The sequence below is a fragment of the Oncorhynchus kisutch genome, linkage group LG29 (assembly GCF_002021735.2).
Source record: "Oncorhynchus kisutch isolate 150728-3 linkage group LG29, Okis_V2, whole genome shotgun sequence".
In the NCBI taxonomy this organism is placed as follows: domain Eukaryota; kingdom Metazoa; phylum Chordata; class Actinopteri; order Salmoniformes; family Salmonidae; genus Oncorhynchus; species Oncorhynchus kisutch.
The window spans coordinates 38,172,868-38,185,815 of NC_034202.2; the positions used below are offsets into that span (position 1 = coordinate 38,172,868).

A 12,948-nucleotide genomic window follows, 5' to 3' on the forward strand; every position below is an offset into this window, starting at 1 on the left:
TTATTTTTCCGGTGTTTTCTTCAATCTGCATAAAGAGTTTCAATTTCAATTGAAATAAAATCTATACATAATAGTGAATAAGGTTATCCAAACAATAATTAATGCATTTGCAAACATTTCTAAAAACTTGTTTTTTTTGCTTTGTCATTATGGGGTTTTATTTCATCCATTTTAGAATGAAGCTGTAACGAAACTAAATGTGGAAAAGGTGGAAGGGGTCTGAATACTTTCCAAATGAACCGTGTACAGATAGTAAATACAGACGGTAAATACAGACGGTAAATACAGACGGTAAATACAGACAGTAAATACAGATCGTAAATACAGATTGTAAATACAGATTGTAAATACAGATTGTAAATACAGATCGTAAATACAGATTGTAAATACAGATTGTAAATACAGATTGTAAATACAGATAGTAAATACAGACAGTAAATACAGACAGTAAATACAGACAGTAAATACAGACAGTAAATACAGACAGTAAATATAGACAGTAAATACAGACAGTAAATACAGACAGTAAATACAGACGGTAAATACAGATTGTAAATACAGATCGTAAATACAGATTGTAAATACAGATCGTAAATATAGACAGTAAATACAGATTGTAAATACAGATAGTAAATACAGACAGTAAATACAGATAGTAAATACAGATAGTAAATACAGATAGTAAATACAGATAGTAAATACAGACAGTAAATACAGATAGTAAATACAGAAAAATAATACGGAAGGTAGTCCTTTTTATTCAAGGTTCTTGTCTAAATATTCCGCAAAACGCAAATACACAACGGGCATCACTCAGCTGCATAATACCAGGGTATATCTGGTGGTCTGTCTCCTCATGACTACATAATACCAGGGTATATCTGGTGGTCTGTCTCCTCATGACTACATAATACCAGGGTATATCTGACGGTCTGTCTCCTCATGACTACATAATACCAGGGTATATCTGGTGTTCTGTCTCCATAATACCAGGGTTTATCTGGTGGTCTGTCTCCTCATGACTACATAATACCAGGGTATATCTGGTGGTCTGTCTCCTCATGACTACATAATACCAGGGTATATCTGGTGTTCTGTCTCCATAATACCAGGGTTTATCTGGTGGTCTGTCTCCTCATGACTACATAATACCAGGGTATATCTGGTGGTCTGTCTCCTCATGACTACATAATACCAGGGTATATCTGGTGGTCTGTCTCCTCATGACTACATAATACCAGGGTATATCTGGTGGTCTGTCTCCTCATGACTACATAATACCAGGGTATATCTGACGGTCTGTCTCCTCATGACTACATAATACCAGGGTATATCTGGTGGTCTGTCTCCTCATGACTACATAATACCAGGGTATATCTGGTGGTCTGTCTCCTCATGACTACATAATACCAGGGTATATCTGGTGGTCTGTCTCCTCATGACTACATAATACCAGGGTATATCTGGTGGTCTGCCTCCTCATGACTACATAATACCAGGGTATATCTAGTGGTCTGTCTCCTCATGACTACATAATACCAGGGTATATCTGGTGGTCTGACTCCTCATGACTACATAATACCAGGGTATATCTGGTGGTCTGCCTCCTCATGACTACATAATACCAGGGTATATCTAGTGGTCTGTCTCCTCATGACTACATAATACCAGGGTATATCTGGTGGTCTGACTCCTCATGACTACATAATACCAGGGTATATCTGGTGGTCTGCCTCCTCATGACTACATAATACCAGGGTATATCTAGTGGTCTGTCTCCTCATGACTACATAATACCAGGGTATATCTGGTGGTCTGTCTCCTCATGACTACATAATACCAGGGTATATCTGGTGGTCTGTCTCCATAATACCAGTGTATATCTGGTGGTCTGTCTCCTCATGACTCCATAATACCAGGGTATATCTGGTGGTCTGACTCCTCATGACTACATAATACCAGGGTATATCTGGTGTTCTGTCTCCATAATACCAGGGTATATCTGGTGGTCTGTCTCCTCATGACTACATAATACCAGGGTATATCTGGTGGTCTTTCTGGAATAAGGACAAGTGTATGTCGTGGTCAAAAGGCCATAGAGGATAACATTTTGTTCTCTATTTCTTCGAGGTCACAATAGTTAGTCCTTCCTCTTCCATTTCACCACAATACCGACCTGTTTTGATACTCAGGGACGATAGCGATCTCTTGCTCTTAGGTAGGTTGTACATAATATATCTCTCACACATTAATTCACCCGTAGTCCCAAATTGAGAATATTTAGTTTATGATTCATCTCCTCCCATCCATTTCTTTTTCATATTTCATCAACAGTTTTTTTTTTAAATAAAATCTGTCTCCTTTAACTTGGCATCTTGAGCTTGTGTTCGGCTGCTCGGCCATGGAAACCCATTTCATGAAGCTCCCGACGAACAGTTATTGTGCTGACGTTGCTTCCAGAGCTAGTTTTGAACTCGGTAGTGAGTGTTGCAACCGAGGACAGATGATTTTTACGCGCTTCAGCACACGGTGGTCCCATTCTGTGAGCTTGTATGGCCTACCACTTCGCAGCTGAGCCGTTGTTGCTCCTAGACATTTCCACTTCACAATAACAGCACTTACAGTTGACCGGGGCAGTTCTAGCAGGACAGATATTTGATGAACTGACTTGTTTGAAAGGTGGCATCCTATGACGGTGCCACGTTGAAAGTCACAGAGGCCATTCTACTGCCAATGTTTGTCTATGGAGATTGCATGACTGTGTGCTCGATTTTATACACCTGTCAGCAACGGGCTGAAATAGCCGAATCCACTAATTTGAAGGGGTCTCCACATACTTCTGTGTGTGTATATATAGTGTATGTTGAGTATTAGTTGGTTAAACATCAGACTGACTGTTGATTGGTTAAACATCAGACTGACTGTTGATTGGTTAAACATCAGACTGACTGTTGATTGGTTAAACATCAGACTGACTGTTGATTGGTTAAACATCAGACTGACTGTTGATTGGTTAAACATCAGACTGACTGTTGATTGGTTAAACATCAGACTGACTGTTGATTGGTTAAACATCAGACTGACTGTTGATTGGTTAAACATCAGACTGACTGTTGATTGGTTAAACATCAGACTGACTGTTGATTGGTTAAACATCAGACTGACTGTTGATTGGTTAAACATCAGACTGACTGTTGATTGGTTAAACATCAGACTGACTGTTGATTGGTTAAACATCAGACTGACTGTTGATTGGTTAAACATCAGACTGACTGTTGATTGGTTAAACATCAGACTGACTGTTGATTGGTTAAACATCAGACTGACTGTTGATTGGTTAAACATCAGACTGACTGTTGATTGGTTAAACATCAGACTGACTGTTGATTGGTTAAACATCAGACTGACTGTTGATTGGTTAAACATCAGACTGACTGTTGATTGGTTAAACATCAGACTGACTGTTGATTGGTTAAACATCAGACTGACTGTTGATTGGTTCCACAGGGTCGACGGAAGACCGGAGGAAGAAAAAGATGAACAGAGGACAAGAAAAAAGAGAGAGAGAGAGCGAGAGGTGGAGTGGATCCTTGGACACTTGTCTTGCTTCTCTAAAGGAGAGAGGGAGCGATGGAGAGAGTGGAAGATGGGAGGGATGGAGATTAGACTTTTCTGAACTTTTCATACGCTGACGCTCCTACCTTTACACACATACACGCACGCGCGCGCGCACACACACACACACACACACACACACACTCTTATAACATCAGTATCAATACCCGTAAGTTGTTTTTGTGATGCATTGTGATATTGTTCACCACATCTGTTCGAGAGAGAGAGAGAGATCTCAAATGATGAAGATCCCATGAGTTGTAAATAGTATCTTTCATGTCTGTGTTATGGTTGTTTTGTTGATTGACTGACTGGGTGCTGTTGTATAGCTTTTAGTTCCTGTCTGTTCCAAATGGTACTGTATTCCCTATATATAGTGCTCTACTTTGGTCTCTGGTCAACAATAGTGCACAGTATAGGGAATAGGGTGTTATTTTGGCCCCGGATCTGAAAGTGCGCTACTTGTTTTACCCTCAAAATGAAATCAGTTTTTAAACAAGGCCTTTCAGCAATACTGTCTTTTTGTCATGTTCCCCTCTGTGTCCTCTTCGCCTGAACCCTGACTTCAACTGAACCCTGACTTCACCTGAAAATCCTGACATCAACTGAACCCTGACTTCACCTGAACCCTGACTTCACCTGAACCCTGACTTCACCTGAACCCTGACTTCACCTGAACCCTGACTTCACCTGAAAATCCTGACTTCGTCTGAAATCCTGACTTCAACTGAACCCTGACTTCAACTGAAAATCCTGAATTTGCCTGAACCTCTGACTTCGCCTGAAAATCCTGACTTCGCCTGAAAATCCTGACTTCACCTGAAAATCCTGACTTCACCTGAAATCCTGACATTAGATTTCCCGTACATTTACTATTTTACTCTTTTGTGAAGTCAATCATGTAATTTTTCCTTTGTAGTTTTTTAACAACAAAAAAAGTCAATTGGTTTGTTTACAGCATTGTATATTCACGCCTTGTTGAGTTGTCGTTTTGTTTTTTTTAAACCCTCTGGGAGAAAATTTCAGAAAACTGTGTCGGAATGTTGAATGTTTATTATAAATCAATAAAGTTTTAGTGTTCGTTCCATTTGACACCTGGCTGGCACCTCCTGCTGTGATCAGATGTGGTTTTAGTCTGGATAACGCTGCGTTAGAGACTTGGTCTAGGTCCCAAATGGCATCCTGTATAGTCCACTACTTCTGACCAGAGGCTATAGGGCAGTGAGCATACCACCCTGCATCCCACTGCTGGCTTGCTTCTGAAGCTAAGCAGGGTTGGTCCTAGTCAGTCCCTGGATGAGAGACCAAATGCTGCTGGAAGTTGTGTTGCAGGGCCAGTAGGAGGCACTCTTTCCTCTGGTCTAAAAAAAATATATGCCAATACCCCAAGGCAGTGATTGGGGACATTGCCCTGTGATGGGACGTTTAAACAGGTGTCCTAACTGTGGTCACTAAAGATCCCATGGCATTTATCGTAAGAGTAAGGGTGTTAACCCTGGTGTTCTGGTTAAATTCCCAATCTGGCCCTCATACCATCATTGCCACCTAATCATCCCCCCAGTTTCCAATTGGCCCATTCATCCCTGTAACTATTCCCCAGGTTGTTGCTGTAAACGAGAACGTGTTCTCAGTCAACTCAAAAGGTCCCTGGTCAAATGTTGTGCACTAGATAAGGAAACCTGTGCCATTGGAGATGCAGATCGCGTCACATCCACCCAGTCAGCTCCTGTTTGTCTCTGTCGTATCGATAAAGTTGTCCATACAACCAGACTTTCTGTGGTTTCTTTATGTAATGTATACACTCACATTGTGTGTTTTTTTTTTTGTCACTCCTACTACACACTGCAACTTCCTCAATCCTCTGGAGACAGTTTACAAAGTAAAGCAGTATGTAGGGTATAGGGTGCAGGCTTAACATGTGGGATCAGTTGCTATGGGAACTGGCCTCCTAGTTACAAGTACAATTTAAGTGTTTTTATTGTCATATGTTATGTTTTGTCTTGTCTCATCCACCGCCATGAAAAACAGACGGACACCATCGAACACATTTCCAAAAGAGAGAAGGTTCACAGAGTGTAGGGAGGGTGATTATGCTGTGTGCCTGGCGGGTGTGGGCCCCAAGACCACCCAGGTTTCCTGAACAGCAACCCACTCCTTCTGCAGCTTCAGGTGAGGGAAACTCCTGGAGGGAGAGGGTAGGTCGTCCCTTCTGGGTGGTTTTCCATCCACACTTCTCGTAATGGAGTCTGATGTCCACAGCGTACTGCAGCACAGTTCCCCTGGTGGATTGATTTGATATGAGTCCAAATGAAAGCATCAACTGGGGTCAATTCAGGAAGTACACAAATTCAGGAATTCAAATACTCAAATGTTTTTTAAATTGGGAAAATGTTAAATTTGAATTGAAGTTTGGTTTACTTTATAAATTGCAGTGTAGCCCCAACCCTGGAAATGATTATGGAAGCCTTCTTCATCTCAGGTTCTCCGTGGCCCCCTAGACCTCCTTTCTCCTACCTCTTCTTCATCTCAGGTTCTCCATGCCCCCTAGACCTCCTTTCTCCTCCCCCTTCTTCATCTCAGGTTCTCTAGACCTCCTTTCTCCTACCTCTTCTTCATCTACTCCTCCCTCTGCCTCAGTTGCTCACGGAACTCTTCAACCCTGAGAGGATACTTTAAAAAGGAATTGTAAAACGTATGGTTAAGGTTTATAAGCTAGGGTACGGCGATGGTCAAGGTTAGGTATAGTTTCAGTGAGGTTAGGGAAAGGCTTAAAGAGTGTGCTTCCATGTGTAAAACACAAAGAAATGTACTGGTTTATTTTGTTTGTTCTCTTGTCTTTTCTTACTAGCACTGATTTAACTGCTTTACTGAGGAACACACTGAAATGTGCTGGTCTTACACATGTGTTTGGTCTATATCTCATCTAGCCTCATACAGTGTGGGGGGGGAGTATTTGATCCCCTGCTGATTTTGTACGTTTGCCCACTGACAAAGAAATGATCAGTCTGTCATTTTAATGGTAGGTTTATTTGAACAGTGAGAGGCAGAATATCAACCCCCAAAAAATGAGAAAAACGCATGTCAAAAATGTTATAAATTGATTTGCATTTGAATGAGGGAAATAAGTATTTGATCCCTCTGCAAAACATGACTTAGTACTTGGTGGCAAAACCCTTGTCTCACCTCGTGGAGTTGCAATGATCATGAGAACGGTGAGGAATCAGCCCAGAACTACACGGGAGGATCTTGTCAATGATCTCAAGGCAACTGGGACTATTGTCACCAAGAAAGCAATTGGTAACACACTACGCCGTGAAGGACTGAAATCCTGCAGCGCCCGCAAGGTCCCACTGCTCAAGAAAGCACATATACATGCCTGTCTGAAGTTTGCCAATGCACATCTGAATGATTCAGAGGACAACTGGGTGAAAGTGTTGTGGTCAGATGAGACCAAAATGGAGCTCTTTGGCATCAACTCAACTCGCCGTGTTTGGAGGAGGAGGAATGATGCCTATGACCCCAAGAAACCATCCCCACTGTCAAAAATGGAGGTGGAAACATGCTTTGGGGGTGTTTTTCTGCTAAGGGGTCAGGACAACTTCACTGCATCAAAGGGACGATGGACGGGGCCATGTACCGTCAACTCTTGGGTGAGAACCTCCTTTCCTCAGCCAGGGCATTGAAAATGGGTTGTGGATGGGTATTCCAGCATGACAATGACCCAAAACACACAGCCAAGGCAACAATGGAGTGGCTCAAGAAGAAGCACATTAAGGTCCTGGAGTGGCCTAGCCAGGACACACGTGAGAGGGTTGGTTGTGTTCAGGACACACGTGAGAGGGTTGGCTGTGTTCAGGACACACGTGAGAGGGTTGGTTGTGTTCAGGACACACGTGAGAGGGTTGGTTGTGTTCGGGACACACGTGAGAGGGTTGGCTGTGTTCGGGGCACACGTGAGAGGGTTGGTTGTGTTCAGGACACACGTGAGAGGGTTGGTTGTGTTCAGGACACACGTGAGAGGGTTGGCTGTGTTCAGGACACACGTGAGAGGGTTGGTTGTGTTCAGGACACACGTGAGAGGGTTGGTTGTGTTCGGGACACACGTGAGAGGGTTGGCTGTGTTCGGGGCACACGTGAGAGGGTTGGTTGTGTTCAGGACACACGTGAGAGGGTTGGTTGTGTTCAGGACACACGTGAGAGGGTTGGCTGTGTTCAGGACACACGTGAGAGGGTTGGTTGTGTTCAGGACACACGTGAGAGGGTTGGTTGTGTTCAGGACACACGTGAGAGGGTTGGCTGTGTTCGGGGCACACGTGAGAGGGTTGGTTGTGTTCAGGACACACGTGAGAGGGTTGGTTGTGTTCAGGACACACGTGAGAGGGTTTGTTGTGTTCAGGACACACGTGAGAGGGTTGGCTGTGTTCGGGGCACACGTGAGAGGGTTTGTTGTGTTCAGGACACACGTGAGAGGGTTGGCTGTGTTCGGGGCACACGTGAGAGGGTTGGTTGTGTTCAGGACACACGTGAGAGGGTTGGCTGTGTTCGGGGCACACGTGAGAGGGTTGGCTGTGTTCGGGGCACACGTGAGAGGGTTGGTTGTGTTCAGGACACACGTGAGAGGGTTGGCTGTGTTCGGGGCACACGTGAGAGGGTTGGTTGTGTTCAGGACACACGTGAGAGGGTTGGCTGTGTTCGGGGCACACGTGAGAGGGTTGGTTGTGTTCAGGACACACGTGAGAGGGTTGGTTGTGTTCAGGACACACGTGAGAGGGTTTGTTGTGTTCAGGACACACGTGAGAGGGTTGGCTGTGTTCGGGGCACACGTGAGAGGGTTTGTTGTGTTCAGGACACACGTGAGAGGGTTGGCTGTGTTCGGGGCACACGTGAGAGGGTTGGTTGTGTTCAGGACACACGTGAGAGGGTTGGTTGTGTTCAGGACACACGTGAGAGGGTTGGTTGTGTTCAGGACACACGTGAGAGGGTTGGCTGTGTTCAGGACACACGTGAGAGGGTTGGCTGTGTTCGGGGCACACGTGAGAGGGTTGGTTGTGTTCAGGACACACGTGAGAGGGTTGGCTGTGTTCGGGGCACACGTGAGAGGGTTGGTTGTGTTCAGGACACACGTGAGAGGGTTGGCTGTGTTCGGGGCACACGTGAGAGGGTTGGCTGTGTTCAGGACACACGTGAGAGGGTTGGCTGTGTTCGGGGCACACGTGAGAGGGTTGGTTGTGTTCAGGACACACGTGAGAGGGTTGGCTGTGTTCGGGGCACACGTGAGAGGGTTGGTTGTGTTCAGGACACACGTGAGAGGGTTGGCTGTGTTCGGGGCACACGTGAGAGGGTTGGTTGTGTTCGGGACACACGTGAGAGGGTTGGCTGTGTTCGGGGCACACGTGAGAGGGTTGGCTGTGTTCGGGGCACACGTGAGAGGGTTGGTTGTGTTCGGGGCACACGTGAGAGGGTTGGTTGTGTTCGGGGCACACGTGAGAGGGTTGGCTGTGTTCAGGACACACGTGAGAGGGTTGGCTGTGTTCGGGGCACACGTGAGAGGGTTGGTTGTGTTCAGGACACACGTGAGAGGGTTGGCTGTGTTCGGGGCACACGTGAGAGGGTTGGTTGTGTTCAGGACACACGTGAGAGGGTTGGCTGTGTTCGGGGCACACGTGAGAGGGTTGGCTGTGTTCAGGACACACGTGAGAGGGTTGGTTGTGTTCAGGACACACGTGAGAGGGTTGGTTGTGTTCAGGACACACGTGAGAGGGTTGGCTGTGTTCAGGACACACGTGAGAGGGTTGGCTGTGTTCGGGGCACACGTGAGAGGGTTGGCTGTGTTCGGGGCACACGTGAGAGGGTTGGCTGTGTTCAGGACACACGTGAGAGGGTTGGCTGTGTTCGGGGCACACGTGAGAGGGTTGGCTGTGTTCAGGACACACGTGAGAGGGTTGGCTGTGTTCGGGGCACACGTGAGAGGGTTGGCTGTGTTCGGGGCACACGTGAGAGGGTTGGCTGTGTTCAGGACACACGTGAGAGGGTTGGCTGTGTTCGGGGCACACGTGAGAGGGTTGGCTGTGTTCAGGACACACGTGAGAGGGTTGGCTGTGTTCGGGGCACACGTGAGAGGGTTGGTTGTGTTCAGGACACACGTGAGAGGGTTGGTTGTGTTCAGGACACACGTGAGAGGGTTGGCTGTGTTCGGGGCACACGTGAGAGGGTTGGTTGTGTTCAGGACACACGTGAGAGGGTTGGTTGTGTTCAGGACACACGTGAGAGGGTTGGTTGTGTTCAGGACACACGTGAGAGGGTTGGCTGTGTTCAGGACACACGTGAGAGGGTTGGCTGTGTTCAGGACACACGTGAGAGGGTTGGCTGTGTTCGGGGCACACGTGAGAGGGTTGGTTGTGTTCAGGACACACGTGAGAGGGTTGGTTGTGTTCAGGACACACGTGAGAGGGTTGGCTGTGTTCAGGACACACGTGAGAGGGTTGGCTGTGTTCGGGGCACACGTGAGAGGGTTGGTTGTGTTCGGGGCACACGTGAGAGGGTTGGTTGTGTTCAGGACACACGTGAGAGGGTTGGCTGTGTTCGGGGCACACGTGAGAGGGTTGGCTGTGTTCGGGGCACACGTGAGAGGGTTGGCTGTGTTCGGGGCACACGTGAGAGGGTTGGTTGTGTTCAGGACACACGTGAGAGGGTTGGCTGTGTTCGGGGCTCTCTGCTCAACAATGCAGTTCTATGATAATGTATTTTTTATATTGATTTAAACAACATACAAGACAAAATTACAGCAGTATGAACTGGACAGGGGAAGTCACTACTATTACTAAACGGTGTGGCAGGCAGCCTAGCGGTTAGAGTGTAGAGGCGGCAGGTAGCCTAGTGGGCAGAGTGTAGAGGAGGCAGGTAGCCTAGCGGTTAGAGTGTAGAGGAGGCAGGTAGCCTAGCGGTTAGAGTGTAGAGGCGGCAGGTAGCCTAGCGGTTAGTGTGTAGAGGCGGCAGGTAGCCTAGTGGGCAGAGTGTAGAGGAGGCAGGTAGCCTAGCGGTTAGAGTGTAGAGGAGGCAGGTAGCCTAGCGGTTAGAGTGTAGAGGCGGCAGGTAGCCTAGCGGTTAGAGTGTAGAGGCGGCAGGTAGCCTAGCGGTTAGAGTGTAGAAGCGGCAGGTAGCCTAGCGGTTAGAGTGTAGAGGCGGCAGGTAGCCTAGCGGTTAGAGTGTAGAGGTGGCAGGTAGCCTAGCGGTTAGAGTGTAGAGGCGGCAGGTAGCCTAGCGGTTAGAGTGTAGAGGCGGCAGGTAGCCTAGTGGTTAGAGTGTAGAGGTGGCAGGTAGCCTAGTGGTTAGAGCATTGTGCCAGTAACCGAAAGGTTGCTGGATCGAATCCCCGAGCTGAAAAGGTCATTCTGCCCTGGAGCAAGGCAGTTAACCCACTGTTCGCTGGGCGCCGAAGACGTGGATGCCGATTAAGGCAGCCCCCTGCACCTCTCTGATTCAGAGGGGGTTGGGTTAAATGCAGAAGACCTATTTCAGTTGAATGTGTTCAGTTGTTCAACTGACCTTTTCCCTAAACATGTACCATAACCAGTATGGAGGATTGAATTACAAATAGAACTCATTTAATAGGAACTGTTGACCTGGATGGGGCACCACATACGTGTGTGGAGTTAGACAAGAACAGGGATATATTTACAATGTTTATTTTACTACATTTTATTTTTTACCTTTATTTAACCAGGCAAGTCAGTTAACAACAAATTCTTATTTTATAATGACGGCCTAGGAACAGTGGGTTAACTGCCTTGTTCAGGGGCAGAATGTTAGTGATGTTAGTGATTTGGTCTGTGAAATAATGAATCTGTTGAGACTAGTGATTTGGTCTGGGAAATAATTAATCTGTTATAACTAGTGATTTGGTCTGTGAAATAATTAATCTGTTATAACTAGTGATTTGGTCTGTGAAATAATGAATCTGTTGAGACTAGTGATTTGGTCTGGGAAACAATTCATCTGTTAAGACTAGTGATTTGGTCTGGGAAACAATTCATCTGTTATAACTAGTGATTTGGTCTGGGAAACAATTCATCTGTTATAACTAGTGATTTGGTCTGGGAAACAATTCATCTGTTATAACTAGTGATTTGGTCTGGGAAACAATTCATCTGTTATAACTAGTGATTTGGTCTGGGAAACAATTCATCTGTTATAACTAGTGATTTGGTCTGGGAAACAATTCATCTGTTATGTATGATGTAATCTCAACCGCAAAAGCGGTTCGAAGTAAAAGCAGGAAGTAGGCAGAGTTGGGGGCAGGGCCAGAGTTAGGGGCAGGGATAGGGTTAGGGGCAGGGCCAGGGTTAGGGTTAGGGGCAGGGGCAGGGCCAGGGTTAGGGGCAGGGTCAGGGTTAGGGGCAGGGTTAGGTTTAGGGGCAGGGTTAGGGGCAGGGCCAGGGTTAGGGTCAGGGTTAGGGTCAGGGTTAGGGGCAGGGTTAGGGGCAGGGTTAGGGGCAGGGGCAGGGCCAGGGGCAGGGTTAGGGGCAGGGCCAGGGTTAGGGGCAGGGCCAGGGGCAGGGCCAGGGTTAGGGGCAGGGCCAGGGGCAGGGTTAGGGGCAGAGTTAGGGTCAGGGTCAGAGTTAGGGTCAGGGACAGGGTTAGGGTTAGGGGCAGGGCCAGGGTTAGGGGCAGGGTTAGGGGCAGGGCCAGGGGCAGGGGCAGGGTTAGGGGCAGAGTTAGGGTCAGGGGCAGAGTTAGGGTCAGGGGCAGGGTTAGGTTTAGGGTCAGGGGCAGAGTTAGGGTCAGGGGCAGAGTTAGGGGCAGGGTTAGGGGCAGGGTTAGGGGCAGGGCCAGGGTTAGGGGCAGGGCCAGGGTTAGGGGCAGGGTTAGGGGCAGGGGCAGGGTTAGGGGCAGAGTTAGGGTCAGGGTCAGGGGCAGAGTTAGGGTCAGGGTCAGAGTAAGGGTCAGGGGCAGGGTTAGGGTTAGGGGCAGGGTCAGGGGCAGGGTTAGGGGCAGGGTTAGGGGCAGGGTCAGGGGCAGGGTCAGGGGCAGAGTTAGGGTCAGGGGCAGGGTTAGGGTCAGGGGCAGAGTTAGGGTCAGGGGCAGAGTTAGGGTCAGGGTCAGGGGCAGAGTTAGGGTCAGGGGCAGGGTTAGGGGCAGGGTCAGGGGCAGAGTTAGGGGCAGGGTTAGGGTCAGGGGCAGAGTTAGGGGCAGGGTCAGGGGCAGAGTTAGGGTCAGGGGCAGGGTCAGGGGCAGAGTTAGGGGCAGGGTCAGGGGCAGAGTTAGGGTCAGGGGCAGGGTTAGGGTCAGGGGCAGAGTTAGGGTCAGGGGCAGGGTCAGGGGCAGGGTTAGGGC

The 12,948-nt window shown here is 47.8% G+C and overlaps 1 protein-coding gene across 1 annotated transcript in view; it reads left to right on the forward strand.

Moving 5' to 3' along the window:
- Positions 1 to 5,385, forward strand: part of LOC109880228 (sister chromatid cohesion protein PDS5 homolog B) — an 82,317-nt gene extending 76,932 nt beyond the window's left edge. Inside the window, exon 22 of the mRNA XM_031809084.1 lies at positions 3,508 to 5,385. Coding sequence (XP_031664944.1) covers positions 3,508 to 3,540 — 33 coding nt within the window. The 3' untranslated portion in view covers positions 3,541 to 5,385. The remainder of the gene's footprint in view (positions 1 to 3,507) is intronic.
- Positions 5,386 to 12,948: the final 7,563 nt, after the last annotated feature.